Raw genomic sequence first — 23,501 nt, forward strand, 5'->3', positions numbered from 1 at the left:
GCGGGTCCCAGGGGAGCCGGCTGGATGGCTTGTCTGGGGTAGAGTTGCTTCAAGGAGCAGCTTGTGTCTGTACGATCCTGGTGCTCTTCTCTGCCCCTGCCTGGCAAATGCTGCCCTGGCTAGACTTCCTCAGCACACTCTGCTGCCCCCTACTGGCTATAATCAGCAATGCTCAAGCATGTCATTAGCTGAGCCAAAATTGTATGTATAATCCCACGTCTGCCCCCCCTTTCCCCGTGGGTTTTTGTGTCTCCAACATGGACATCAACAGAGAGTCGTCCACAGCTTGGCTTTCCTCCCCAGGCTGTGACTAGGGTTCCTCCTTCAGTGCTGCTCAGCCCACACCCTAGGTCCTCTTCCCCCTCGTGCTGTCTCTGGGGGGGTTAACGAGTGTCCCATCCCAGGGTGTGAGAACTGCTGATTGTGTCTGCTGCTTTGCTAGTGTGGGGGTCGGGGAGGGGGGAAGGACAGAGCACCTCGTGTTTGTCGCTCAGGCTTGTCTGTTTGCAGCTATATGCCTTAGCCAGGACCTGGGAGGATGGGCCCTATATGTTCATTCTGAAGATCGAGGGGCAGAGCAAGGACCCAAAAGTGGCCCCGAACTGGGAGCTCACAAGTAAGTGCAGCTGGGTTAGGTTGCTGCAACTTTGCCCCTCCACTCCCACGGCCTGGGTTGGAATCACTGGGGGAGCAGGTGTCTTGGTGGCCCTTGAACAGGACAGCTGTACAGGGGAAGGGTGACTGTCCCAGGGAGCGGGGGAAGGAGGGTGACCAGCCCAGGTGAACAGGTTGTGGGCAGGGGAGGGGTAGCTGCCCCATGGTGGGTAGAGGTGTGTAGTGACCCTCCCCGGGGGGCGGGGGAAGCAGAGGGAGGGGGCATAGAGAGAGGGAAGAGGAGGGTGTGTATGTTGGGTGGATGTCCTGGGTTGTGAGCAGGTGTGGGGGGGGCTAGTGCCAGGGGGATGAGGGAGGAGGGGCAGTCATCCCAGGGAGAGTGGGGGGGAAGGGGGTTTGGTGGGAGGTTGTTTCAGGGAAAATGGGGGGAGGGGAGGGATGGTGAAAGGGACAGCGAATGGGCCTGGAGAACAGCTGTTGTGGTGGGCGGGCGTCTCGCCTCTCGCTGCTTCCCGTTCCCAGCTGCGTGTTCCCTCCCCAGTTGACGTCCAGATGAAGCACCCTGTCTACCAGTACATCTCGGCCTCCGAGTGGCCGCTCATGGCGGTGAGTGAGAGGAGCGGCTCCTGACCCGGGTCAAGGCACCGGGGAGGCCCCAAACCCCCGCGGTAGCTCAGTGTAGGGAGCACAGCCTGGGGGATCTAACATTTCCCCCTTGCCATCCTCGGCTTGAGTGCCAACGGCATTAAGTGGAGATCAGCCGCCGCGTTGGCTGGGCCCCCTGCAGGAGCTTTCCTGGGATGTCTCTTCGCCCCAGGCTTGGATCTGCTGCTGTCTCTCACTCCTGGCTGTTTTGGGGCCTCCCAGTGGGTCTGCCTGCCCCTGCGGGTAACTGCCCAGTTCTGCCTGTCCCCATGCATTCCACTGAGGGTACATGCCCCCCTTTAGCACCGCCAGCTGGGACGCTGGCTGGCTGTGCAAGCTAAGCAGGGTTTGGTCAGGTCAGTACTAGGATGGGAGACTGCTGGAGAATATCTGTGTGAAAGGATGGGGGGGTGGTAGCCTCTTTGGGCCAGTTCTAAGCCCAGCATGGTGAAGGGGATGCTGCTCCATCATGGCACTGGTGGGAGTTTGTGGACTTGGTAGGGGGCCCTATCTTGTCCAATTCAGGACCAGGCTCCATTATGGCATAGGGGGATGCTGTCCTGCAGGGGCTGGGAGGCCCAGTAGGGGGTGCTTCCCTTTTGCAATCAGAGCTTCCCATCCCAGTGCTAGGGGGTGCTGCCAGAAGCAGCGGTCTCCTTAGGGGCGCTTTCCCCTGGCAGCAGTAAGGGGCACTGGCCCCTCGGGTCCAGGGGGAGGCGGAGCTCTGCGATCAGGCCCGGACGCTGCGCCCTCTCTCGCCCGCAGTTCTACATGGCCATGTGCGTGGTGTACGTGTTCTATGGGGTGCTGTGGCTGGCGCTGCTGGCCTGCTACTGGCGGGACATCCTGCGCATCCAGTTCTGGATCGGCGGCGTCATCCTGCTGGGCATGCTGGAGAAGGCTGTTTTCTACGCTGAATTCCAGAGCATCCAGAGCCAGGGCGTGTCTGGTGAGTGCCCGGCCACCGGGGCAGCTCCCGCTCCAGAGGGTCACTTGGCGCTGACCCCAGTGCGGCGCTAGAGGGCACTGTGCCAGAGGGAGTGGGGTGGGGGCTCACTGGCAGGGCTCTCCACTCACAGTGCTGGTGGTGCTGTGCTGCAGGGAGATGGGTGGAGGTCACTAGGGGGTGCTTGGCCCTGGCGGTGCTGGCCCCAGTGCGGCGCTAGGGGGCGCTGTGCTGCAGGGAGCAGGGTGGGAGTCAGTAGGGGGCGCTTTGCCCTGGTGGTGCTGGCCCCAGTGCAGCGCTAGGGGGCGCTGTGCTGCAGGGAGCAGGGTGGGAGTCAGTAGGGGGCGCTTTACCCTGGCGGTGCTGGCCCCAGTGCAGCGCTAGGGGGCGCTGTGCTGCAGGGAGCAGGGTGGGAGTCAGTAGGGGGCGCTTTGCCCTGGTGGTGCTGGCCCCAGTGCAGCGCTAGGGGGCGCTGTGCTGCAGGGAGCAGGGTGGGAGTCAGTAGGGGGCGTTCTGCCCTGGCATTCAGTGCTGGCCCCTAGGGGGTGCTGTGCTGCGGGGTACTGAGGACCAGCAGGGGTTGCTGTCCCTGCAGCCAGCTGTACCATGCATCAGCCTAGTTTTGGTGAGCAAGGCGGGGGACACTCTCCCCTTTCAGCATCAGGCCTTTTTGCTGCCCTGTCTCAGCGGCGGATTTGCGGAGGGGCCCCCAGGAGAGCAGCGCTGCTGCCTGTAATCGTTAGATTACACTGGGCATTGCGTGGTGCCTCTGTCCCACTGGACATCCCTTGCTGGGAAGTCTGCTCCCCGTAGCTGCAGCTGCTGCTGCTCCTGCTTGGGTCCGCTGGCCCCTCTGCATTTCCTTCAGGCTCCCAGTTCATGTCTCCAAAGCTTCCTCACCTGGCCTGAGTGCTGTTCCTCCAGGAGGGGTGGAGCTGCTCTCCCCTCCGACGCTGTCACCAGCTGCCCCGGATCCGCTGGGCTCGGTTCCCATTTGGGAACTTCCTTGGTTTCCTGGCACCCCAGCTGGGCCGTGGCTGGGGCCCTGAGCCCGCTCCCCGCCCGGTGACACCTCCTTGCTTTTCTCTCCCGTCGCAGTGCAAGGGGCCGTGATCTTTGCGGAAGTGCTGTGTGCGGTCAAGCGCATGCTGGCTCGAGTGCTGGTGATCATCGCCAGCCTGGGATACGGCATTGTCAAGTGAGCACCTGGGGCAGCCCAGGGAGAGGGCAGTGGGGGCTGGTACCCAATGAACAGACTTGGGGTGGGGGGGCGCGTGGCAGATCAGCCCGTGCATCCTGGTGGATGAGCCCTGGGGAATGCTGCTTAAAGGAACAGGCAGTTACCTTCCTGCCCCGCCCTGCCAATGAGGCGTGTCCATCCTGAAGCCTGAGCGCTCATCTTCCCCTTCCTGACCTGCAGGAAAGGTAGCAGGGGGGCCCCTTCAGAAATTTTTGAAGTGGCTCCGGGGCACCCTGGAAGGGGCGGGGTCTCAGGTGAAAGGGGCGGGGCCTGGAGACTGCATGCTCCTCCGCCCACAGACCCTGATTGGCCTGGGTTTGGGGGTGTGCATCAAGTCTTTGCCCCCACCCCCACCAGAGAGAAATGCCAGCTGTTCTAAACAGCTGGCGGTTCCTTCTAGGCGCCTGCACCTGGGGCAGTGAGAGGAGACTTTACGTGCTCCTCTTCTACCCCCCCCCCTGCCACTTAGGGGGAAGTCTCTCGCTCCCTGCCCCCGCCCTGCAAGGGGCGCGTGACGCTGGCAGGTTGACGCTGCGCGCTGCAGGCCGGGAAGGAGACTCCATGCGCTCCAAGGCCCTGATTAGCCTGCGGGCAGGGGGGCGGCCGGGCTGTCGCAGGTTGGATCAGTCGGCTTCGTGGGCTGGATCCGGCCCCCGGAGGCCCTTTTGCCCACCCCTGGTGTAATGTATTGGTTGGGGGTGGGACTCCCATGGGGGGCAGGTCTGGCACCTGTGCCAAGGGGTATATGGGTGGAGACGGGTTACACCGCATGGGGGGAGGATGGGCTTTGGGGGCTACGTGCAGCCGGGGGGCCTGGAGGAGGGTATCCCATGGAAGAGGCTCCCCTCCTCGCTCCCCTGACGCCTGCTGTCTGTGCTTCTTGGCAGGCCGCGGCTGGGCGCCCTGCTGAACCGGGTGGTGGGGGTGGGGCTGATGTACCTGCTCTTCTCCATCATTGAGGGCATCCTGCGGGTGAAATCGGTGAGTGGGACCTAGGGGTGCGGTAACCAGCCCTGGGCAGCCTGGAGTTGGGGCCTAAGTGACAGCAAAGGGGGTGCTTCAGCTGCCCTGCGGTGGGTAGGAGACAGAGCATCTGAACAGGGTTTGCGGGGGCACCCAAAGCAGAGTGGCAGGGGCATCCCTGCGGGCAGCCGTCTGTGGAGCAGGGCTCTCTCCTGGCATTCCTCCTTGGAGTCCAGCCCCCAGGGGTCACCCCCCAACCTTGAAGGTGTGGGGGGGGGGCAGACACCGTGATGCTTTGTGGGGAGAAGTGGATGGCAGGGAGCGGAGCTTAAAGGGGGATTGCCTGGGGCTCTGGGTGGGGGCAGGGCTAAATGTGGGGGATTTGTCAGGGAAGGGGGCAGAGCTCAGCGGGATTGTCTGGGGGTGAGGTGGGGCCTAGCCGGGAGATAGCCCGGGCCTGCAGGGGCGGGCGGGGTTGGCTGGGCCTGCTCCCTGGTCCCTCAGCATCTGGCTCTTCCCTCCCCCCAGGAGCAGGGTAGCACGGCCACCCTAGTGTGCGACATTGTGTTGGCCTTTGTCGATTCCTGCATCGTCTGGTGGATATCCTTTACCCAACACCCCCAGGGCCATCGGCCCCGCCCCACGGCAGGGTCGCTCGGGGTGGAGGGGACAGACCTGATGCTCGGAAGGCAGGGACAGGAGCGAGCTCAGCCCAGGCTCGTGGTCCAGGCCCTGGCGTGTCTGGAGTGGAATTACTCCTGGCAGGGACGGTCTGGGGGGAGTTGCCCTGGGGTTCCTGGTGGAGGAGAGGGGCGGAGCTAGCTTGAGCGGGAGTGCTTGGGGGGTGGGGCCTAATAGGAATGTGGGGAGGAGTTTCCCTTAAGGTTCCTTGTGAGAGGTGGGGCGGGGCCAATTGAGGCTGGCCGGGGGCGGGGCCAATTGAGGATGGCCGGGGGCGGAGCTAGTGTTCTGTTTCGCCTTGCAGCTGTGGGACTCCTGTACTCGAACCTGTGTCTGGGGGGATTCTGGACTAACCACTCACCCCATCCCTCAGCCACGCCTCCTCTCTCCCCCTCTGCTCACCTTTCTCTCTGCTTCCCCCCCCTCCAGGCGCAGGACGACTTGGTGCTGCTGGCTGCCATCCCTTTGGCTATGCTTGACTCTGCTCTCTGCTGGTGGATATCCTGTGCCTCCGCCCCTCTGTCTGAGCACGGCTTTTCCTCCCCCACCCCCTTCTCCAGCCTGCTCAGAGCCTCCTCTGGCCGCATCCCACAGCTCCGGCCACTGTCCGGTTAAGGATTCATGGAGCAGTGGAGCCAGGTGTCAGGACCCATCTTGGGGAGGGGAGTGGAGTATAGTGGTTGGAGTAGGAGGGGGCTGCAAGACATGTCTCCTGGGGTCTGTTGCCAGCTCTGTGGTGGGTGCAAGCGGTCAGAATTCCTGGGTTGTATTCCGAAGGTTTGCTTGGTAATAAGGGCAGACCCTGTCGTCATCTGTGCCTCAGTTTCCTTGTCTCTAACTGGGGGGGCATGATGCTCACCCCCTTACACATCTTGGGGCAGAAGGGGCTGGAGGAGGCAGCCCCTCAGCGGGTGGGGAGGACGTGTGTTGTCTGCTCGTGTATCTGTCCACCTGATCCCCAGGTCCCTCCTGTCTGAGTGTCCCAGAATCCTTTGCAGTACTCCCTGTTGGCGTATGGGGCCTGTCGTGGACTGGGCAGGGGAGGGCCACGTGGGCCGTAGCCCCACTTTCCTGGACGCCTCCCTCCCCAGGGGACCCTCCTTTTCCTTAACGGGCCACACATCCTCATCAGCCTGGTGCAGACCATGAAGCTGTTGAAGCTACGGCGCAACACGGTGAAGCTCTTCTTGTTTCGCCACTTCACCAACACCCTCATCTTCGCTGTGATCGGTGAGCCGGGCGTGGGGGTGGGCACTGCCAGCGGGGCTCTGGGGGGGCCGGGATCCCTTCCCTGGCTCGTGGGCGGCCGTTCCCCCGGAGCAGTCTGTGCCCAGCTGGGGATGATTGGAGTGGGCCCTGACGTAGCTGGTGCCTTTTCCCGGTGCCCATTGGGGGGCTCTGCTGGCCCCTGGTGCCTACAGGGAGTTGGGAGTGTTTAGGGGAGGGGTGGCTTCTAGCCACCCCCCTGTCTTTGGGGAAGGTGCCCAAGGCAGCCTGAAGGCCTCATTCCCAGCTGCCATCAGAAGCAATGGGAAAACTGAACGAGGTGTCGGGGACCCGCCTGGCAGCCTCTGCCCTGATAACAACCTGTCTCTTCCCCAGCTTCCGTCATCTTCATTGTGTGGACCACCAAGACCTTTCGGCTCTCCAAGTGCCAGTCGGTGAGTAGCCAGGGCTGCCGGCAGACTCTGATCCCAGGGAGCCCTGCCCCCAGTATGGCGTGTGGGTGCCTTGGACGGGGAGGGTAAAGGGGGCAGTTGCCTCGGGGCCCGGGGCTCTGGCTGCCAGAGGGGTGGCACTCAGGGCTGGCTGCCCGTGCCTCTTCCGCCTGAAGCCCTGGGCCTTCTGGGGGTGGGAGCCTTGTCCCAGGGTCTGCGGTGGCTGTTGGCCCCGCTGGCCGCCAGTTTCCAGGACGGTACAGGAACCTGGTGAATGAGAGCGCTCCTGCAGGAGGTCGGGTCCCTTGGGGAGGAGCCGGGCATGGGCTGCTGATCTGTGCTGCAGCATCTAACCACCCGGCCCTGGGGGCCAGCTGGCTGGCTGCGACCTGTGGTGCCACGAGCCGGAGTCTGCAGGCTGCTGTGTCCGATGTGGGACTCCTGGGTTCTACTCCCCGGAGGGATACAAATGGCTGCCTGGTTAACCGGTTCCCTGGGAAGCATTAGGCTTACTCGATAGGTAACTAGTTAACCAGGCTGAGTGGCGAGAACCTGGGTATAGCAGCAGGCGGGGCCAGAGGGTGCTCCAGCCTGGCCTGCCCAACCGTACACGAGTGGGCGGCACTCCTGGGTCTTGTCCCTGAATCTGGGAAGTGGGGTCCAATGGTTAGAGGGGTTGCAGAGGAGAGGGCTGGGAGGCAGGATGCCTGGATTCTATTCCCTGCAATGCCACTGATTCACTGGGTGCCTGTGGGCAAGGCCTGCCCACCCTCTGCCTCAGTTTCCCCATTGTACTGTAACTCTCCTGTCTCCAATGGGAGCATGTGGTTGAATGTCAGGGGTATCGTAGGACGACTTGGGGAGGAGGGGGCTGCTCAGTATCCCTCCTGCTCCCCTTCCTCCTCTCACCCTTTCCTGCTGCTCCTTCGTCCCTTCCTAGGACTGGCGGGAGCTGTGGATCGATGACGCCTTCTGGAGGTTCCTCTTCTCCATCATCCTCCTGGTGATCATGTTCCTGTGGAGGCCCTCGGCCAACAACCAAAGGTACCTGGAGTCCTGGGCTCCAGCACAGAGCACCTGGGGGAGAGGGGCTTCTAGACGGGAACTTGGCTGAGAGCTGCACTTGGCTCTTCCCAGTGATGGGCATCCTCATGGGGACGGGGGGGGGGGGGGGGGATCAGTCCCCTGTTTCCCACTGAACCATTGCTGACCCCAGTATCACATCTCTTAAAGATTCCACCCCTCTCTCCCCCGGTCACTGGCTGCATCTCCAATGGGGGGGGAGAACCCTCAAGCGATGCCCCCTGAAAAATATCCCTGCAGCTGGCGTGGTTTCTAACAGATCTGCTCTTGTTCCCAGACGGATTATTTGGGGGAAGGGCTGTGGCTGCGTTACAGTCTTGTAAGAATCCGATTTTGTTCGGTAAATGTCAGGAAACGATTTCACCACAAATTCACAAACCAGTGGGAAACTATTTCCATCAAGGTTAATGCAAAGGTCTAGATTGGCACAATCAGGCGAATGCTGCTTGAGAGCTTGTTAGCGTTCGGTTTCGGGCTCTTTACCGCCTATGTTTTGACATGGGCTTGTGTTTTAATGGTGATGAAAACGGTAACTTTTTGAATCTTCGCCTCTGTGGTTGAATAACTGTCCTCACCCCATAATTTCCCACAACTGTGAAACAGTAAACCAAAAAAATGCTTAAACCCCATCATTTTGTGCAACTGTGACAATGTAGGTGCAGTAGAATAGCCATGGCCAACCCGCAGCTCATGAACTGCGTGCGGCTCTTGCCCCCCAAAAGTGCAGCTCGCGAAGCCGCCCCTGTGCTCTCCGCTCCCGCCCCCCCCCCCCCCCCACCTGGCCCCTGGCTTTCCTGTGCTTGCCAGTCCGAGCTGCAGGGTTTTAAAAATGGTGCCCAAAATGGCGGCCGTCTTAAAGGGGCAGCCTCCTTTTAAAAAAAAAAATTTTTTTTGTTTTTGCTCCACAATTCTGTTCTAGGGGGTGGTTTTTTTTTTTTTTTTGGACAATTCTGGAGCCTGTTTTGGCTCTCTTTGTTAAATGGTTTGGCCACCCCTGGAGTAGAACCTCCGAGTTACAAATCCCTCAGGAATTAAGGTTGTTGGTAACGCTGAACTAAGCGTTCTGATTCTTTTCAAAGTTGATGACTGACTGTAGATTTAACACAGCTTGGAAGCTTTGCTGGGCCGAGGGAAAACACTGCTTTCCCTTTATATGTTTAGTAGCTTCCATTTTAACACCGTCTCTTTGTCTCTTGCTGCCGCCTGGTTGCCTGCTTCTGGTCCTAGGTGTTTGGCGTGTGGACGACGGGTCAGTTTGTAGCTCTGGTCTTCATAGCTCCGAGGGTCTATTGTAGATAAAGTGCATAAAATACATTGAGATCCTTTGAAGGTATATAAAAAGAGCCAAGATCGGCCCCAGCCCTGGCCTGTAAGCTAGGTAGCCGCGCTGAATGATCAGAGGTGCTCCTAGCCAGGGAGTCCTTGCACTTCCACCCCACTGACTTGTGTTGTCTCTGCAGATACGCGTTTGTACCTCTGGTGGATGAAGGGAGTGAGGAAGAGGACGAGGAAGAGGAGCACATGGTGAACGAGGCCTTCGGTAAGTCTGATGGGGCAGGATTCTCCCCTGGACTCCGCTGTCCGTTGCTCGGGGCAGGCTAGGAAGAAGCTGGCCCAAACGCGAGTGACTCTCTGGCCAGGTTCGGGAGGGCGGGGTGGGGGGGCTCTGGCTGTTGAGCCGAGTCCTCCCGCCCTCCACACCAACCCTGCTCGCTCTCCCTGCTATCTCAGGGCTCTGGCGTGTGGCTGGCTCCTCCCTTCCCTTCCCCCGTCTGTTCTGTACCTGAGTGATACTAGGCAAGTGACTGTTCTCTGGTGCACCTGGCCCTTTACGTTCTCCAGGGCGGGAAAGTCGGGGCCCGTTGAGGTTTCCAGCAGTAGCAACTGACCAAGTGCACCCCGGTCAGTCATGGCGCCCAGCGTGCCCTGCAGCAGTAGCCAGTCATCCAGTCCACCCCGTAATTCACCTGGTCCGTGGAGCAGTGTGCAGGAAAGGACAAGTGAAGGCCTTCCTGACCCCTTCCCTGAAGCATAAGCTTGCTGTCTCCTTTCCTTAGCAGGGCTGTAAATTACCACAGCCATGCAATGATCCAGCTGCGGGGAGGGAGAGGGGGACTATTTGCACTGCTGCCCAGTTAGCATCTACCCTGTGTACACATGGAGAGATCAAGGTTATTTTTGCCCTGTACAGAAAGGTAGGGATGGTGGACAATTGCCCGGCTACATAAGCATGGGGTAGGCAGTGCTGCAGAATGGTTGGAGGAGAGGTGGCGGGACTGGGAGTCAGGACTCCTGGGTTCTCTTCCCGGAGTCGGTTGCGGAGTGGGGTCTAGTGGCGGGAGCAAGGGAAGTTGGCTCTGCCGTGCTGTGTGACTGTGGGCACAACACAGCCCCTGCTGCGTGCTAGGGATAAGGCTGGGGAGGGATTGTGAGGCTGTGGAGTGTGGAAATCCCTACGATGAAGGACACAGGAGTGTGGAGCAGCGATGGGGGAAATCAGAGCCCCGTCGGCTGGGCAAGGGTGGCATCTAACCAAAGCCCCTGTTGTCAGTGGCTCCTTTTACCCTGCCAGCCGGGGAGGGGGGATCAAACAGGGCAGCAGCTGCGGCTCTGCCGGCGTGAATGACGTGAGCACGCCCTGGACAACTGGAGCATGTGGTGGGTGGAGTCTGATGCTCCCTCATTGACCGGCTGGCTTGGGCGGGGGGGCTGTGTGTTTTGCAGAAGGGATGAAGATGAGGGGTGCAAAAAATGAACCCAATGGGATCCTCAAAGGCAACAGAGTGGTAAGGAATGGGCTTGGGGTGGGGGTCTGTGCCGGGGCTGCTGATCTGCCTTGTGGCTCCCCAAAGGAGCCTCCTCCCCTCCAGAGATGGGCCGTGGGACTGGGCCCTGTCAGCCCCTAACAACCCTACCCACGCAGCCAGTGGCGGTAGAGGGGTAAGCTGTAGTGAGCAACTTCCTCCACCACACAAGAGGGCCATGGAGGCACCTTGTTAGCAGCTGTGGCACCTCAGGCTAAGCTCGTCTTGGAGCTGGGAAGCTAAGCAGGGTTGACTGGGTTAATATGTGGATGGGAGACCCCAGACCACTGTGCACTCCCCCTCGCTGCCCAGTGTGTGCGCTGGTGGCACTTGCCACCTAGTGGTGCTTGAGTCAGTGAATTATTTGTGGGGGTGTAAACCGTGAGCTGATGCGGCCCAGCACTGACTGTCTGTCTCTCTCTCCCTCCTCCTCCCCCCTCCCCCCCCCCCCCATTGACTTTCTGTGCAGGATGAAGATTTGAAGTGGGTGGAGGAAAACATCCCGTCGTCGATGGCCGACGTGTAGGTTGAACGCGATCCCTGACCTCGCCGGGCCCTTTGCTCCATCGGCCAGGGTGATCTAAGCGCTGATCGTGTGTTCCCCTGACAGAGGCAGAGGCAGCCTAGGGTGCTCTTGTGTTGAGGAGGAGGGTCTGTTCGTATGCAGGGCCTTTGCTTGCCATCCTGTTATGGGTGGGCTGGGCGGCTGCCTGGTTAGATCTCCTGCTAAGCAGGTTTTGAGCGAGGCCAGCGCTTGAGCGGGGAATGCCCGGAGAGGATATCAGTAGAGGGTGCCCACCTCTGAGGCTGCACGGGCACTAGGGGGGCGCTGCACTGCAGGGGCGAGGTGGGTGACTCGGGGAGCGCTGTGGAGCAGGAGGTGCAGATACCTGGATGAGGAATGACCCTCCCCTCCAACCTCTCTCTAGTAATATCTGTGCTGTGGGGCTTGGGATATTTGACTCCAGCGTCCTGGCTGAATTTCCTCCCTCCCAGACAGTATCTGGATTCCCCTACCCCTCGCTGAGGGGCATGACTCCTTACGCGCCCTTGCTGATCGTCCTGTTCCTCGGAGCGCCTGCCGAGCGCCGCATGTTAACCCTGTGGACTGACTCTTCCTTCTCCTCCCTCTTGCAGCGTGCTGCCCCCTTTGCTGGACTCCGACGAGGTAATCCTGCTTCTGCTTCTGCTAGTTACAGCCCACAGATCCTTCTCTGAACTGGCGGGTGGCCTTGCAGAGCCCTCCTGGGCTGTTACCTTGCCCGCTCCAAAGAGCATCTGTGTATATAGAGGGCAAGGCAGCGAGTCTCCTCCCCTAGGAGCCAGTGCAGCACTAGGGGGCGCTGTGCTGCGGGGAGCCGGGTGGGTGCTCCCTTGAGGGGGCTCTCCCCTGTCAGTGCAGCACTAGGGGGCGCTGTGCTGCAGGGAGCCGGGTGGGGGGTTCCCTTGGGGGGGGCTCTCCCCTGTCAGTGCAGCACTAGGGGGCGCCGTGCTGCAGGGAGCGGGGTGAGGGGTTCCCTTGGGGGGCTCTCCCCTGTCAGTGCAGCACTAGGGGGCGCTGTGCTTCAGGGGGCCGGGTGGGGGGTTCCCTTGGGGGGCTCTCCCCTGTCAGTGCAGCACTAGGGGGCGCTGTGCTGCAGGGAGCCGGGTGGGGAGTTCCCGGGGGGGGCTCTCCCCTGTCAGTGCAGCACTAGGGGGCGCTGTGCTGCGGGGAGCCGGGTGGGTGTTCCCTTGGGGGGGGCTCTCCCCTGTCAGTGCAGCACTAGGGGGCGCTGTGCTGCGGGGAGCCGACCACTCCTGATCACCAGAGATGCCCTTGGCACCGCCACAAAACAGGAGGGCCCCCCCGATCCATGCTGGGTGACACCGTTCTGCCTTTGTGTCCCCTTGGGCGCAGCGTTTTCCTTCCCTCCCGGCCCCGTGCCCTTGTGTCCCCGTTCCCAAGGGACGGCACCATGAGCAAGCCCGGCTCACCGCCTTCCACCCCCCGCCCCAGAGGTGGCCGGCGTGGTGATCTCGGGGGCCAGCACTTGGCTGGCGAGCAAGCTGCTGCCCTAGGCATGGGGGACACGATTCTCCTCCCCGTGGCACCTGACGCGGGCTCTCTTCTCTGCCCGGCCCCAGGAAATAGTGACCACGAAGTTTGAGATGTCCAAGATGGAGTGAGGCAGGAATCGGCACACTGCGCTGCAGGACAGGCCTGGCTTCCCTCGGCGGCCCGCCGGCGAAGGAGCGCTGCTGGGGGGTTTCTTTTAATATATATATTTGTATATGGTTAAAAGATTATTTTATTACCTTTACGTTTCTAATACTTGGGCTTTCGTGGACTGGGGAGCTCCCCCTGCTAGCAGCCCCCGCCTGGGGAGGAAGACCAGGAAGCCTTGGCCAGGATTGGCTTCCTACGCGAAGTGGCTTAGACCGGGCGGGGAACTGCTGGAGACTGCCGGCCCCCGTCCCACCGGGGAGCGGCGTTGCCTGGACACGTGCACGTGGTTTTCTAATGGGGCCTGCTGGGATGCATGTGGGGAGTGGTGGGCAGACGTGTATTGGGCGTGCCACTAACGGGGTTCGTGCGCCCGTCTTTCCGGACCGTGCCCAACGGCCGGGTGTGTGCTAGGGGCAAGGGAGGTAGATCTGAGTAGGGTGAGGCCCTGTTGTATGTTGAGAGGCCAGCGGCTTTGTGTGGGGGAGGCATGCGGGGGCGGTGATGGGGGCAGGACTGGGGTAGGGAGTCTGGTTCTGGGGCTGCGGGCATGGCTCTCCGTGTGCCAGCTGTGTCCTGGGGCAGTGGCCGGATGTCTCCGCCCCCAGCACGGCTCCTGCTTGGCTTCGGTCGGGACCACCGGACCCCTCACGTTCTGCTGCCCAGACGGACGCTTCCTCTTTCCGGCCCGAGGAACCCGCGTGCTTCTGCCGCCGGCCCTGGGGACGCCGCAGCCTGGGATCCCGCTCGGCGCTGACTCTGGACAGGGGAGTCTCCAGGCGGCTGCGCCGTGGCCTGGCGTCCGCAGACGTGCCAGCTGCTGCCGAGCCTCTTCCACTCCAGCGGGGGCCACTCAGGGTTTTCTCCCCCAGCTGCTGGCCACCCGGTGAGGCAGATGAAGGACCAGGACTTGCCTGCCCCACAGCTCGTGCCAAGATCCGCCGCTGCGCCTGTGGCCAGAGACCCCCGTTCTGGAACTCGCCAGGGTCACGAGTCGGTGCCTGGTGCCAGGGCGAACACGTGGCTGCTGCCTGGACCTGAGGAGGAGCAGCAGCCCCGGTAACAGCCAGAGAGCCTGTCCCCACCCCCGCCGGGCGAGGCCCACCGGCTCCCTGGCCTTGCAGGGCCGCCTGCCTTTCTCGCCAGCAGAGCAGCTGCTCCCGGCGTCGTACTGATGAGCCTGCCAGCGGGGCCAGCGCCCTTTCCCCCCAACTCCCTCTCCTCCACCCTGAGCCCACGGTACAGTCACAGGGCAACGGGGGCCACCGAACAGCTCGGCCCCGGAGCCCTGCCAGACCTGCCCCTTCCCTGTGCCCCTCGAGGGCCCTGCGGAATCGGGGCAGCCCGTGGATCTACGCGAGGGGCGGCCCGCCGGACCTCTGGGCACCGCTGAGCAGCCCCCCAACCCCTCTCCCCTTGCAGGTGCGGTTTCCCAATTCCCCCCACGGGCGCTGGGCCCTGAGCCTTTCCCGGGGCTGCTGCTGCCCCTGTCTGGCTTCCCCCAGCTGGAGCCCCAGGGCCCTTCCCCACACTGTGGGCATAGTGGAACCCACGGGAGCCTTCAGAGATTGACACTGATGGCCTGGCATGTCCTCACCGTTAAGCCCCTCCCCACACCCCATTAGCCTGGCACGTCCTCACCCTCCCACCCCAAACCTTTCCCTACTGGAATGTAATAATCCTCCACCTCCCCCACACCAGCCTGTGCCCATCCCTCGCCCTGAGGCACCCTCCCCTCCGTTGTGTTTACATTGATTTCGTGGGTCTGGAGGCAGTTGGTCCCCTGATGCCGTGTCTCCTGGGAGATTTTTCCCTTCTCCCCACTTCCTGCCAGCTCTGACTGAGCCAGGAGGGCCCCTTGCCCCCGACTTTTGATTTCAAACTGAGAGGCTGTGGGGGGTCACATTCTGCCCCCACCGCTGTCCGTTGTGTCCCGATTGCGGGGGCATGGGGTATTGCTTTTGCTTTGTGGCGGGGGACTGATTTGTGTTACACCCACTAATGGCAACAACAAAAAAAGTCACGATTTGAAACCATCCTTGTGTGTGTGTGTGTTAATTTCCACAGTGACATTTCGGCCCTGCGCCTTCCCCTTGATTTCATCCCTATTGGCTGCAGGGAATGTGCCCTCGGGCCCCCTTACTGGTTTGTTCCTTGGCTTGTGAGTGTTTCTCTCAGTTGTGGTTATTTCCCAGTCAGTGCGCTAACTCTGGCTGTTCTGTCTATTCACAAGCCTCAGCGGCAAGGAGTTCCACCGGTTAACCACAGGATCCAAGCTCTCAGAGCTGGGTCAAGCTCCCGGAGGCCCTCACCAAACTAGGTGACTGGACAGCAAAATAGCAGATGACACTAAAGTTTGATAAATGCAAAGTAATGCACATTGGAAAACCCAGCTCCACCTAAAAAATGATGGGGAATAAATTAGCTGTTATCACTCAAGAGCGAGGTCTTGGAGTCATTGGGGAGAGTTCTCTGAAAATATCCACCCAGCAAATAGACTGCTGGAAATCATTAAAAAGGATAGAGAATAAGACAGTGAATATATTATTCCTTTATATAAATCCAAGATACACCCACACCTTGAATATTGGGTGCAGATGTTTGCTTCATCTCAAAGAGCAACAAAAATTATGACGTGTTTGGAACGGCTGCCCTATAAGGACAGATTAATCAAATTGGGACTTTTCAGCTTGGAAAACAGATGACGAAGAGGGGATATGAGTGGTGTAGAGAAAGGGAATGAAGAAGAGTTTAACTCCTCCCCATAACACAAGAAGTAGGGGTCACTAAATGAAATTATGTAGCGACTTCAATACAAACCAAAGGAGGTACTACACACAGTCAACCTGTGGAACTCCCTGCCAGAGGATGTTGTGCAGATCAAGACTTTAACAGGGCTCAAAAAAAAAAAAAAAGCTAAATAAATTCTTGGAGGACAGGTCCATCAATGCTGGTGGGCAGGGATGGTCAAGGGCCACATTTTTCTATGGAAGGGTGCGAGGCCTGGGAGGGAGGTTGGGTGCAGAAAGAAGCTTGGGGTAAGGGATTGGGGTGCAGGAGAGGCTGTGGGTCTGGGAGGGAGGTTGGGCGAAGGTGGGGGGTTGTGTCCTGGGGCTGAGGCTTGGGGTGCAGGGTGTGGGCAGGGGTATGGGTGTAGGAGAGGATTCCGGTCAGAGGGAGGAGCGTAGCTGGGGTGCAGCTCCTGGCCAGCAGCCCTGCAGGACCCCAAGGCAGGCTCCCTACCTGTCGCAGCTCAAAAGGGCTGGCTGCTCTCCACTTCGGGACCCAGGGGGCGGGGGGAGGGATCACGCACTGCCCCCAGCCTCCAGCAAAATCTCTCCACTCCCATCGGTGGTTTCTGAGCTAGAGCTTTTGCTAGGGGTGGGGGCAGCGTGTGAAGCCTCCCCCAGCACCCAGAGCAGAGAGCCACAGGGAGCAGCCAGCGACTTAAAGCAGCGTGGGGCTACTCTGTGCCTGCGGGCCCCGTCGGCAGCCTGTGGGCCGAATCCAGTGGCTTGGCGGGCCACTTCTTGGCTGCCCCGATGTAAGAGATGGGTGAAGAGGGAGGCATGGAGCTGCGGGCAGTGCCAAGGCGCATGCCCCATGGAGGAACAGTGTGAAGCTCTTGCTCATCCCCTGTTTAATAGCTGTGATTGGCCCCCCCCCCCCCAACACACTGTTTTCAGCCACGGTGGCATACAGCAACTGCTTCACTTGCTCCTCTGGGTCCCCAGCTCTGCCCTCTGGGCTGGCCAGCTGCCCCCTGGCACGGGGGGAGCATGGACAAGCCCCTTCCCTCAGCGGGCACATGCTACATGGGCCATGCTACTTCCTCCTGCAGCCTCGGGCTGGCCCAGGGTGCCCACCGGGGTGGGAGCCGGTGCAAAGGGTCTGACTGGTGGAGCAGGATGGTCCTGTGGCCTGGGGCACCAGGCTGAGCCCCTGGGGCTGGCGGGGCCAGGGGAAGGCTGCAGGATGGCCTCCCACCTCCACGCAGCCAGTGTCTGGTACGTGCCCCGGCCGGGCTGGAGCCTCCCCATTTATTTATTGAGCAACTGGGCAGAATTTTCACATCTTGTGCACAGAATGGCTCCTGTTTTGGTGCTGGACTCCCTCGGGGCCTGAGAGGGGGCACTCGGCCGTGGGGGTGGTCTGTGGGTGGGAGGGGGCTGGGCAGAGGAGATCTCTATTTGGGGTCCAGGGGAAAGGGTGGGTACCATGTCCATGGGGGTCAGGGACACCAAACCACACGTTCACCCAGGGCACCGTTTTCCCTAAGGCTGGCCTTGGCTCCCTGGTGTGAGTGGCCGGCGGGAGATTCGCCCCCGTGGTCATGACCCATCAAACGCCCCCGGGGGTGCCGAGGGTTGATAGACCCAGTGCAGGGCCCTTTGTTCTGCCACAGCCGGGAAGGGCTGGGGGCTGCGGGTGGGTGGCCCCTCGTCTGTGCTTTGGGGTGATAGGAAGGACCAGACAGCGGATCGGAGCCCTCCATTGCTCCAGGCTGCCTGGGATGGGGGGGACCCTGGCAGGGAGCTGGGCAGGGCCGGGGGGGCTTGTAGCTGCTGAGGGGGCAGGAAAGCAGCCAGCTCAGCCTGTCTGACCTGGGATGAACCAGAGCAAATGCACTGGCAGCCAGGAGCCTTGGGCAGGAGGGGGTGCAAGGCAGGTCCCACCTGTGGGTGCACCTTGCTGGCCCACGGAGAGGCAGGGCCGGTGCAGGGACCCCCTCATATTCCCTTCCTCCGGGCTCCAGGCATCTCCTAGCTTGGGGTGGCTACAGCGCCCCCTGCTGCACAGTGAAGCTAGCAGTGCCTGGTGCTCCCCTAGGATCTGGGGATCACAGTGGATGAGAAGCTGGAGATGAGTGGACAAGGCGCCCTTGTAGCCAAGGAGGCGAATGGCATATTAGGGGGCATTAGGAGGAGCATTGCCAGCAGATCCAGAGAAGTGATTATTCCCCTTTATTCAGCTTTGGTGAGGCCACTTCTGGGGCTGCGTCTAGACGGGCATGATTTTCCGCAAATGCTTTTAACGGAAAAGTTTTTTCCGTTAAAAGCATTTGCGGAAAAGAGCGTCTAGATGGGCACCGACGCTTTTGCGCAAAAGCACTTTTTGCAGAAAAGCGTCCGTGCCAATCTAGACGCCGTTTTGTGCAAGAAAGCTCCGATCGCCATTTTAGCCATCAGGGCTTTTTTGCACAAAACAGTCCTCCCCTGTCTACACTGGCCCTCTTGCGCAAATACCCCCTTGTCCCTGAGCGGGAGCATCATAGGATTTGCGCAAGAACACAGAATCTTACATGAGCTCGTCAGTGCTCTTGTGCAAATTCAAGCGGCCGGTGTAGATGGCTGGCAAGTTTTTCCGCAAAAGAGGCTGCTTTTGCGGAAAAACTTGCCAGTCTAGACGCACCCCTGGAGTACTGTGTCCAGTTCTGGACCCCCTGCTACAGCAAGGATGTGGACGCACTGGAGAGGGATGCTAGGGGAATGTCCTTTCTGTTCCTTTCAGTGAGTGGCTGGGTCAGGCCCGGGGCCGGGAGTAGGGATGTAAAATCCCATTCAATTAGTTAACTGATTAAATGGGAGTAGGAGGGTGGGGGGGCTGTTCTGACCCCACTACTATGGGCTCGGGCTGCTCCGGCTGCTTCCGGCACTCCACCCGTAGGGGGTCATGGGCAGGAGGCTGCTCGCAGGTACCGATGAACCATTAAGGTCCTGGGCGCCTGTCCAGTGCAGCCCGTGACATTGGCTGTTCTCGTTCTCCACTGACACCTCGGCTCCGTGGCTGGACCCTGCTCTTGGGGCAGAGACAGCCAGTGGCAGGCTGCAGGGAGGAGTTCTGCTGGCTGAAGGGAGGAGCCGGCTCTGTTTCCTGGAGCCCCGGATTCCCCCCTGGTCGCCCCATCTCTGGAAGGTCCTGGGGTCGTGTGCGTCTGCATCGGGTCTGGGGAGAGGGAAAAGACGCAGAGCAGTGAGGACAGGCTGCAGGGCGAGGACAGGCGGCCGCTGAGTCACACACCCTGGGTAGGAGCTTCCCTGGCCCAGGGGCACCTTGGACCACCAGCCCACGGCCTTGGCTGGCCCCATTGCGGCAACTCCAGCCCCGCTCAGAGCACCAGCCCTGGGCCTGACCCCTTTCTCCCCCCACTGCTTGGCGCAGGCTGCCCCACCATTGTCTCACGCCAACAGTGAGGGGCCCGGCCCCCAAAGAGCAAGGTCCCGCTGAAAACCCTGGTGCCCCACGTCGTCATCCACTGCACACAAGGGGATCACTGCACCTCACAGGCCGCCTGCAGCCAGGAGGTCAGAGGAATCCAGAACGACCACACGGACACGCGGGGCCGGGCCGACATCGGCTACAAGTGGGGCGGGGCCTCCCCACGGCAGAGGGGCAGAGTCGGGGTCACCGCCCCAGCCCAAGAACACACGAGCGGCCAGACTGGGTCGGACCAAAGGCCCATGGAGCCCAGTGTCCTGTCGGCCGACAGCGGCCAAAGCCGGGGGCCCCGGAGGGAGTGAGCAGAACAGGGAATCCCTCCCGTGGCCCGTTCCCAGCTCCTGCCAAGCAGAGGCAGGGACACCAGCATGGCCTGTCCTCCGGGAACGTACCTAGTCCTGGCAGCCCCAAGGGGAAGCGGAGACGGCACTCGGGGGAGCTGGAGCCTGGAGAATTTACTGCTTTTGGCCACAAAGAGGGAATGGGGGAGGGGTGCACCCAAACCCCCAGCTGCGGGGGAGAGGCAGTGGGGGGCACAGAGCTCCCCTGGGCTGGGGGCAGGTGAAGTGGAGTGCAAGCCCCTGTGAAGAGGGAGGGGGCTGACAGACGAGGGGGCCCAGGGATGTACTGAGACGGGGGAGAGGCAGGCGCCAGGTCCAGGCTGGGCAGCGCCAGCCCAGTGGCTCCTACGCCTGTTTCTCAGGCAGCTGGCCCCTGTGTGTGTCCCCTCCCGTGTCCTGCCCAAGCGCCGGTGCCCTGTCGCATCCCCTGCCCCACCCCAGCGGCTGTTGCATGTGCTCCTAGGCCAGGAACCGGGGGGGCTGCAGGACGGGACCGGCTGGGCTGTGGGCCTGTCTCCCCGCCTCCAGCTCTGCAGTGGCTACTCCAGCCCCTCCCCCCCACGTGCTCTCTCCCCATGAGACACTGGGGGCAGGGGGAGCACGTGGGGGTGCAGAGACGTGTTGGCACCCCCGCTCTGCCCACCCTGTGCCACGGAGAGGGGTGGGGAGGGCAGAGCGAGGCCGGGGCAGGGACTGAGGGAGCCCCTGAGCCAGGGGCAAGGGAAGGGGCAGTGATGGAGCCGGGGGGGGGGGTGGAGGTGGGTTCCCCGGGTTGTCCCAGAGCTCGGCCGACAGATGCCGCGCAGCCTGCACCCGGCTGCTACGTGACCCCGCCCCCTGCCAGCGCTACCGACGCGTGTCGCAGGGGCCAGCCGGGCGCCCCCAAACCGAAACCTGGCCAGAGAGTTTTCTCCGCGCGCCGGTTTGAGCTTGTGCCGCCGGGGACGGGAACCCAGCTGCCTAGGCGTGAGGTGGGGCTGCACATGGGCCAGCCCAGCTCAGCAGCCGCTGGGGATGGGTGGGGGGGCGCTGTGCGGCAGCCCCGCCCCTCACCTGGGGTTGGACAGGACTTGGCTGGGGTGCAGGGAGGAAGGATGTGTAGCAGCATGGGCTTGGGGAAGGGGCGTGGCTTTGGGCGGAGGAGGCGGGGCTTTGACTGCTTTCACCCGCTACCCATGCAGGGGGTGTGTGTGGGGGGGTCCCTGCTCTGTTCTCCTGCCCCACATCTGGGCCCGCGACAGCCCTTCCTCCCCCCCCCCCAGCTGTGTCTAGTGGAGCCCAGACCTGCTTCCATAAGGGGTGTTACACACTGTGCCCCCTACTGGCCAAACAGTGCAGTACAGGTGACCCCCCATTTCAGTCCCTTTCCTCGCAGGGTCTCTAGCTGCCTGGCAGAGGGGTGTGATTTCGGCTCCGAGGGTCCTAGGTTCAAACCCGGGCAGGGTGAGCGATGACTCTGGGGGTGCTGCCGAGAGCGCTGGGAGGAGGGTGCGGCCAACGTGCAGGTCTCACATTGCAGAGTCTACGAGGGCCGCGGCTGGAGCACGCAGGGGGCGCACGCCAGAAATGGGAACCAGAAGTCGCTGGGAGTCCGCTTCCTGAGCAGCTTCTCCAGTATGTGGGTCCCTCCTGTCCTGGGAATCCCTTCGCAGAGCTTTGGGGACCCCAGAGGGGAGGGAGCAGGGGTGGTGCTTGAAGGAGGGGAGGCAGGCCTGCAGGGGTACCCTGGGCCCACACACTGCCCCTGGCTCCCAACCCCTTCCATGTGGCTCCTCCAGGGCTGTCTGGGATTCAGGCTGGGGCCGTGCCGCCAGCTCTCCAGCGCTTGGGGAGACTGGAGCCGTGTAGGGAGAGGGTGGGCGAGTTGATCCTGCCAGAACTCGGCTCACTGGGCTGCAGCCCTCCCCCAGGCTGGCGGCTGGGCCTGCGTCCCTCCCGGTGTAACTATCCCTCTGGCTGGATTAACTGGTCCTCGCTGCCCCTCCCAGCTGGGAGATTTGGGGGCAGGGGCTGGGGTTCAGGGAGGGATCCGCCCTGGGCCTCACTGGGCTCCAGCATGGCCGAGCGCCCCCCGTAGGGCGCCAGTCTGGGGTACTGGCCGGGGGAGGGCAGCGTGACATCAATGTGGCCCATTGAGAGCGTGGGCGGGGGAAGGGGATTTCTCGAGGTCACCCCCAGGCCCGGCCAAAGGGCTTGCGGGGCCCAAGGCGGGACGCTGGGAGCGGGGCCCCCGGCCCGGCCGGCGGATGGTGAATTCTCAGCAGTGGGGATCCCAGAAGCGCAGGGCCCGAGGCGTTCGCCTTGCCCTAGGGCCAGGGCGGGATTCACTGGGGGCTGCTTTGTCCTGCAGGCAGAGCCCTGAGCACGGCCAGGCGTCTGGTCCGATGCGCCGTCCCCCGGGGTGTCCTGAGCCGCAGCTCCACCCTGAAGGGGCACCGCGACCTGACCCCCACCAGCTGCCCCGGGGTCGCCCTCTACGGGGTCGTCAGCCAGTGGCCCCATGTCCAACGCTGAGTCCCTGCAGCCACCGGGCAGCCCCATCGCTGACCCCGCCCACCGCTTCTCACCCACCTGTCCGGGAAGGCCCCGGGAGGGAGGGGGGCAGGTTGCAGAGTCCCACGAAGGGGGGTTAATTCAAGCGCAATGGGCCTTTCACCCAGCACCCCTGCGGCCTGGCGCTTGCTTTGCCTGGGAGCTACTGAGCAGGGACAATAAACCAGCTTTGAGCCAAGGACAAAGTGAAGGGCAGTGAATCATTTCACCTGCTGTTCACCCCCCCCCCCCCCAGGCGTTGGGGTGGGCGGGGCGAGCTCAGAGGGGGTGATTATGGTCTGTCAGTTTGGCACCAACAGGCCCTACTGCGCTAGGCGCTGTACACACAGCCCACGCGACACACAGTCCCTGCCCTGAAGCGCGCTCACTTTCACTAGACACAGGCTGGGAGAGGAAACTGAGACACAGGACGGGAATGTTCACAGGCCAGTCAGTGGCAGAACAGGAACACACCCCATAGCTGCAGTGCAGTGCTCTGCCCACTAGGCTATGCTGCCTGTCAATCCAACACTCAGGAAAAAAAGGAAAGAGTGATGGGACCCAAACCCAGTTCGTTCACTCTTCCCTCACAGGTCACGTTTTCTAGACCTTTGATCCTCTGTTGTTGCTCTTCTCTGGACCGTCTCCAATGTGCCCACATCTTTCCTGACATGTGGTGCCCAGAACTGTTACGCATCAGGTTGGTTTGACATGATTTGGTCTTTACAAAGCCATGCTGCTAGTAACTTATCACCTTATTATCTTCTAGATGTTTGCACATGGCTTGCCTTTTGACCGACGGGCACTGGAGTTGCTGTTTTCAAGTCTTTTAGAGTCTCTCTCATTTCCCATGACTTTCCAAAGATGATAGCTAATGGCTCATATAGCTCCTCAGTCAGCTCCTCGAGGATGCTTTTTATCAGGCTCCAGTGATTAAAGACAACTAACTTGGCTAAGTAAACTTTAACTTGCTCCTTTCCTATTTTAATTTCTGAACCCATCTCATTTTCTCCAGCATTCACTCTACTAAGCCAATACTACACTAGCACCACCTCCATCATTTCCACATTTTCTGGTCTTGTTTTTCCTTCTTCCTTGAGTAAAGGGCCTACCCTGTCCTTGGTCTTCCTCTTGCTTCTATTACGTTTATAGAATGTCTTCTTGGTACCCTTTATGTCTCTTGCTGGCCTGACCTTGTTTTGTGCCTTTGCCTTTCAAATCTTGCCCCTTCCTACTCGAGTGGGTTGTTAATATTCCCCTGTCATTTGACCTAGTTTCCACTTTTTGGAAGACTGCTTTTGATTTGTAGATCATTCAAGGTCTCCTGGAGAGTCGTCTCATAGCTTTGTTGCTAATGTGGATGAACTGCTGGGGCTGGTAGAACATTAGAACGTGAGAACGGCCAGGCTGGCTCAGACCAAAGGTCCGTCTAGCCCAGTGTCCTGTCTGCCCACAGTGGCCAATGCCAGGTGTCCCAGAGGGAGTGAACAGAACAGGGAATCATTAAGTGATCCCTCCCCTGTCACCCATTCCCAGCTTCTGGCAAACAGCGGCTGGGGACACCATTTCTA

General features: G+C 61.2%; 1 protein-coding gene across 2 annotated transcripts in view; it reads left to right on the forward strand.

Moving 5' to 3' along the window:
• Window positions 1-14,874, forward strand: part of LOC102457390 (transmembrane protein 87A-like) — a 31,411-nt gene extending 16,537 nt beyond the window's left edge. Inside the window, exons 7-20 of one of the 2 annotated variants that reach the window (XM_075915300.1) lie at window positions 511-616; window positions 1,157-1,221; window positions 2,026-2,209; window positions 3,305-3,404; window positions 4,334-4,427; window positions 5,520-5,588; window positions 6,212-6,320; window positions 6,693-6,751; window positions 7,689-7,792; window positions 9,292-9,371; window positions 10,556-10,617; window positions 11,105-11,157; window positions 11,773-11,803; window positions 12,760-14,874. In XM_075915300.1, the coding sequence (XP_075771415.1) occupies window positions 511-616; window positions 1,157-1,221; window positions 2,026-2,209; window positions 3,305-3,404; window positions 4,334-4,427; window positions 5,520-5,588; window positions 6,212-6,320; window positions 6,693-6,751; window positions 7,689-7,792; window positions 9,292-9,371; window positions 10,556-10,617; window positions 11,105-11,157; window positions 11,773-11,803; window positions 12,760-12,801 (1,158 nt within the window). In that variant the 3' untranslated portion in view covers window positions 12,802-14,874. Of the gene's footprint in view, window positions 1-510; window positions 617-1,156; window positions 1,222-2,025; window positions 2,210-3,304; window positions 3,405-4,333; window positions 4,428-4,937; window positions 5,010-5,519; window positions 5,589-6,211; window positions 6,321-6,692; window positions 6,752-7,688; window positions 7,793-9,291; window positions 9,372-10,555; window positions 10,618-11,104; window positions 11,158-11,772; window positions 11,804-12,759 lie in introns of both variants that reach the window. The other variant, XM_075915299.1, reaches the window with a different exon arrangement.
• Window positions 14,875-23,501: the final 8,627 nt, after the last annotated feature.

Source organism: Pelodiscus sinensis, unplaced genomic scaffold (genome assembly GCF_049634645.1).
Source record: "Pelodiscus sinensis isolate JC-2024 unplaced genomic scaffold, ASM4963464v1 ctg34, whole genome shotgun sequence".
In the NCBI taxonomy this organism is placed as follows: Eukaryota; Metazoa; Chordata; order Testudines; family Trionychidae; genus Pelodiscus; species Pelodiscus sinensis.